The sequence below is a fragment of the Morone saxatilis genome, unplaced genomic scaffold (assembly GCF_004916995.1).
Source record: "Morone saxatilis isolate NCDOM2014 unplaced genomic scaffold, NCSU_SB_2.0 Contig12, whole genome shotgun sequence".
NCBI classification, from domain to species: Eukaryota; Metazoa; Chordata; class Actinopteri; family Moronidae; genus Morone; species Morone saxatilis.
In genome coordinates, this window is record NW_023339674.1 from 8,835,500 (window position 1) to 8,840,392 (window position 4,893).

A 4,893-nucleotide genomic window follows, 5' to 3' on the forward strand; every position below is an offset into this window, starting at 1 on the left:
CTCCAGTTTGCTAGAACCAATTCTGGTCGTTCTTTTTCCTATCGACAGTACTCGGTGACCTCTAGTGATCAAGACTGCAGGACGATGAGATATAGGCCTACTGTGTATATTTTAAAATCAAAAAGGTGTCGCAACCCCTGTGAAGCTTGGCTTTGACCCCCAGGCTGGGAACCACTGCTTTAGAGCTATGTTGCTAGCGTTGTAATACAATACTACAATATTGATCATGTTTACCTTGTGTCCCTCAGGTACGTGACCTTTAATGACAGACAGGACGTCATGGAGGGTCAGTCCAGTCATCTCTCCATCCCCCAGGCCCATCACATCACACAGCACAAGTCCATTTGGATCCTCTCCCTTCTGATCACGGATTTTGAATGACTGCAGCTGACACAAAAAAAAAGAAAGTTAATGAGATGGATGTATAAATCATGGAACAGCATTCCTACTGAGTAGGTTTGCATTGTCTTATGATGTTCTTCATTGTTATAATGTAGTTTTTTTTCAGTATCTCAATATTTTTATAATCCCCTAAGAAAAGTCAATAGTTTTAGTGATTTCTCTTGGTTACATGTACCTTCTTGGTGAAGCTGGTCGAGGAGGAGCCCACCATGGCCCGGTTAGTGACTCTTCCACTAAACACAGACTGGACTGAACTGATGAAGCTGGACTTTCCAGAACTGACCGGGCCCAAGAGGAGAATCCGAGCCTGAGTCACCTCTTCACAGCTCGGTTTGTAGGAGCTGACGGTCTTCATCAGGCTCGTCTTTTGTCTAGATTAGAATTTAAGATACCTGCTGTTCAGAATAATTTTAATAAGCAGAATAAAAGCATACAAGCAGTATAATAACCTCCATATCTTGCACACCTTAGCTTTCCTTTTCACTGCTTTGCTGTGTGCCCCATTCTTTCGCAAGCATATTGGAATGTAAAGGGAGGGTTTAGGGGTTTTTTAAGGTTTTTCTTTAACATCTTCCATAGACATACTCACTCCTAAAACAACTCTCAATTTTGCTATTGCTCTGGGGATATGAGCTTTCACATTTCCCCCCTTTAGTGACAACATTTCCAGTAACTTTTACTGCTGTTGTTTGCTAACTGTGTGTATCAGCACTTTGTATGTAGCATATTAGATCCTGCCAATCACTTCCTCAATTGTGTTCAGGATAATTTGAAAGTAGAATAAAGGCATACAAACAGTACAATAAAATAATGAGAATAGTTTGCCTTCATTGAATGTCACAGCTATACTCACTCTTCTGTCCACTCCACATCTCTCCAGTGAGATTTCAACTGCGGTTGAGCTGCTGAAGAGAGAAATGAGGTTTAATGAAATATCCAGTGTTTGCTATGTTTCACCTCTTCTGAAAAGAAAGAGTTTTTGAGCATATTTAGCCCCCTAAAAATGTGATAAACTAAACATCGACATTCGCAGCACTGCCACGACAACAGGGGTTGCTGCTCGGGCCCTAAAAATGAAGGCAACCAATGGCTTCATATTTTGGGGGAATTATACCACCTGCGCAAAGTTTTTCTTCTTTGTTACACTACAATACATTGCTTACAACTTAAAACTGCATTTACTCAACTTTTCACACAAAGTTTGCAAACCATTTAACACAAGTGTTAGACACTAGGGCTGCTCCTGACTAAAGATTTGTGTATATTTTTGTCACATATTTAACATATTAATTAAATTATTTGAATGTAGAATTTAACAGTCGCCTATTAAAGGATAAAGGAAAAAGCAGAAACTAGGTCGCTAATGCTCCTACCAGCTGACTATACCTGGACTGCAAGCTTGAAGTACCGGAGGTGGTTTGTTTACACCACGAGCTTTGGACTGACTTTTTTCATTATATGGACTTCTCTGGATTCTCTCTGTACTGCCTCCACGTGCAGCACTGTGCTCTCCCCCGCAATTACAGCATTTAACAAGGGCATCTTTTCCTCTTTTACCTCTATATCTTGCACACCTTAGCTTTCCTTTACACTGCTGTGTGCCCCATTCTTTGGCAAGCATATTGGAATGTACTCCCTTACGCTGCTATTCATGTAACCCATTTGCACTGATTTAGAAAGGGTTTTCTTAAACTGAATTATTACTGATATGGTTTTCTTCAGTAAACCATCCCGTCTACTCTTAATCCCTGTGGCATCAATTACTCTCTCCTTGAATCTCTTTTTTATCATCTTCCATCGACTCCAAAAATAAGCTTTCATATTTTTCCCTATAAGTGACGACATTTTCAGTATTTTTTCCTGCTGTCGTTTGTTAATTGTGTGTATCAGCACTTGTTTGTTGTTCTGAGCGTATTTGATCCTGCTGATCTCCTCCTCAATTGCTCTGGTAAGTTTAATCCAGTGATAGTGCCCACTGTCCTGATTGAACTCTTATTACTTTACGCTCGTTTTCTTGTGTTTGACCCATTTGAGTCTGCCTGTCCAACTGACCTCTTCTTGATGTTTTGGTTTTTCTACCCCTGCCAACCTCACTATGATGGGACCAACTTCTCGCCCTTGTTTGCCCATCTCTTTCTCTCAAAGCCCTTTTCATCTGTGTAGACCCAGATACCATCTGCTCCATTTCATTCTCCATCTGAGCTAGTTGACATGATGTCACATTTAGAGTACAGTTCATGCTAATCTGCCAAAACCACTGTTCAACCCTACCACTTTTACTCGTCGCCTTCTTGTTGCTGAACACTCTCGATAAGTCCCTCCCTGTGTTACAAGAGAAAAGGTCTGTGTTACAACAATCCCCTTATACTTCCTTCCCAGGGGCAAGGCAAAGCTTTTGTTGCTGCAACTATCCAACTAATGAAAAGTAGGTCGACTAACACTCTTCTCAGCGACTGACAGTTAAGTCGACTCTTAGGGGGCAGCCCTAGTAGACACTAAATACAGACACTGACTAGAGACTTTTCTGCTTACCATATTTAAGCTTGTTCTTAATGAAAATAAAATTAATTTACAGTATATTTACATTCAGTTTTATCATACTTAGTAGTAGCACTTCAGGAGAGCTCCCAAGAATATTATTGGTCAAACTGATACATTTAGATGAAAATCTTTCCTTTTTTCTGTCTCAAATGAGGAATTTTTTCTTGACAGGTTTCTTTTTTCCTTTTTAGACACCTTCTATATGGAATTGTTAAGTGCATAAAGGGTTTTTGTATGCATTAACTAGAAGGAAACTGGAACACAGCCTCCACACAACAGAGAAAAACTATAATAGCAAGGCAATGCCTCCAATCTTTTTGTAGTACATAATCAGAGGGAGTGCTGGACAGTTCTTGGTGTGAAACTGTTTAGTAGCTTACCTGGTTGTTTAAACCAAGGTTTGGTGTCTGTTGAAGTGACGGTTGTACCTGTCCCAAGATCATCTATGGTTCCCGCTGTTCTGCTGATAGCAGGTTGGGCAAGAGCTTGACCAAAGGAAAAGCCGCCGCTGCTGCTGCTGCTGGAGAGCCTTCACATGCACCACATAACAGTTAATGATAACTGCTTGTGTGCTGCTTTTAATATAATTTAGTTGGACGACTGTCTAGCTCAGATAAGCAACAGTTAACTGTTGTTTTTATTATTTATTTTAACAGGTTTAAAATAATAACATAGTAGGTAACATTACTGCTGCAATATGGTTAAAAAAAATCCTTTTATTATTATGTTGACAGATATATGGTTCAAAATTAGTAGGGATGACCATTTTTGCATCACAATTTAAAGTTTCAACATTTGTAGGCCAGAGAATCAGAAGCAGCGCTAGGTACAGTATTTGATTATAGTGCTGTTTTGACACATTTGAATTATATCAAAGATAAATTATAAATATAATTTAGGCCTATAAAATCTTACTGACCCAATTCTTTGTAAAAACCAACTGAAGCAGCTGACCTAACATACGTTAGTAAAGCTGTGGACAGCCTCAGTCAAACACTGCGTGTCCACAACGTTACTACAGGTTAGTTAATTAAGCTTCACCTGTGCCAGCCTATCAGACGGAACTTTACCTGCGTAACTTTACGCTTCGAGGAACAACTCACCCGAATGTATATTTGTTTCTTTCCTCCATAAGAACTGTTGAATGTAGATGGGTCGAGGAACAACAGCTGAAGAACAGAGGCGGAATAAAAACAAGAGGCGATGCCCTTTCTGGGGAAAAGAAAGTGAAACTTAAACTGTCGGACTGAGGAAGGACGGCAAATGAAACTTAGACAGACAAAGTGCCATTAAGAGGCCTCAGCCGAATTCTTCTTAGCAAATTTTTTGACGTATGAAAGCAGGAAAATTACATTGTTCTATGTATATATTCATTATGGGCATGGCTAAATTACTCCTGGTTCTGGTATTGTGCATGCTGACTCTCTGACTGGCACACCTAAATGCAACTGAGCCACCATTAATGTCATTAATGTAATGCAATGTGCTTTTTCTGTTTTGTACTATGTCTGTTTATATAGCATGATGGTTAGCTTAGCATGGCAGCTGAGGGTGATTGTTGAGTTCATGCTTGATGGGTGCAGCAGGAGTAGGTGGTGATTACTGAATATAACTTGTTCTGGAGGGTTGTGTTGACTGCGTGGGTGCATGTAATGAGGGGTGGTGGTCCTGACCTCCCTGGGGCCCAAAGCAAAAATCTGCTAAGCGGCCCTCCTCCCTGACCTGTAAATCATGTAAACTATTGGCCTCTGCCACACAGGACATCCCAGTGCTCCCACTGCAATCCTCCTTTAGAAGTGGTTTGATCCACCTGTCGGACAAGAATAAGTAGATCTGTATAGAACAGAATGAGGTATAAAGAAATCATAATATTTTATATAGAATATTATATATAAAATATTAACATTGTAAAAAAACAAATTACTCCAGTCCTCACAATATTATAAATTA

At 39.9% G+C, this 4,893-nt stretch overlaps 1 protein-coding gene across 3 annotated transcripts in view; it reads right to left on the minus strand.

Moving 5' to 3' along the window:
- Nucleotides 1-4,198, minus strand: part of ifi44g (interferon induced protein 44g) — a 6,358-nt gene extending 2,160 nt beyond the window's left edge. The window contains exons 1-6 of one of the 3 annotated variants that reach the window (XM_035653946.1): nucleotides 4,047-4,198; nucleotides 3,324-3,472; nucleotides 2,674-2,724; nucleotides 1,256-1,307; nucleotides 578-773; nucleotides 235-387 (exon numbers count right to left, since the gene is read on the minus strand). In XM_035653946.1, the coding sequence (XP_035509839.1) occupies nucleotides 235-387; nucleotides 578-773; nucleotides 1,256-1,307; nucleotides 2,674-2,724; nucleotides 3,324-3,472; nucleotides 4,047-4,075 (630 nt within the window). In that variant the 5' untranslated portion in view covers nucleotides 4,076-4,198. The remainder of the gene's footprint in view (nucleotides 1-234; nucleotides 388-577; nucleotides 774-1,255; nucleotides 1,308-2,673; nucleotides 2,725-3,323; nucleotides 3,473-4,046) is intronic. The other 2 variants (XM_035653948.1, XM_035653947.1) reach the window with 2 other exon arrangements.
- Between the last annotated feature and the right edge of the window lie 695 nt (nucleotides 4,199-4,893).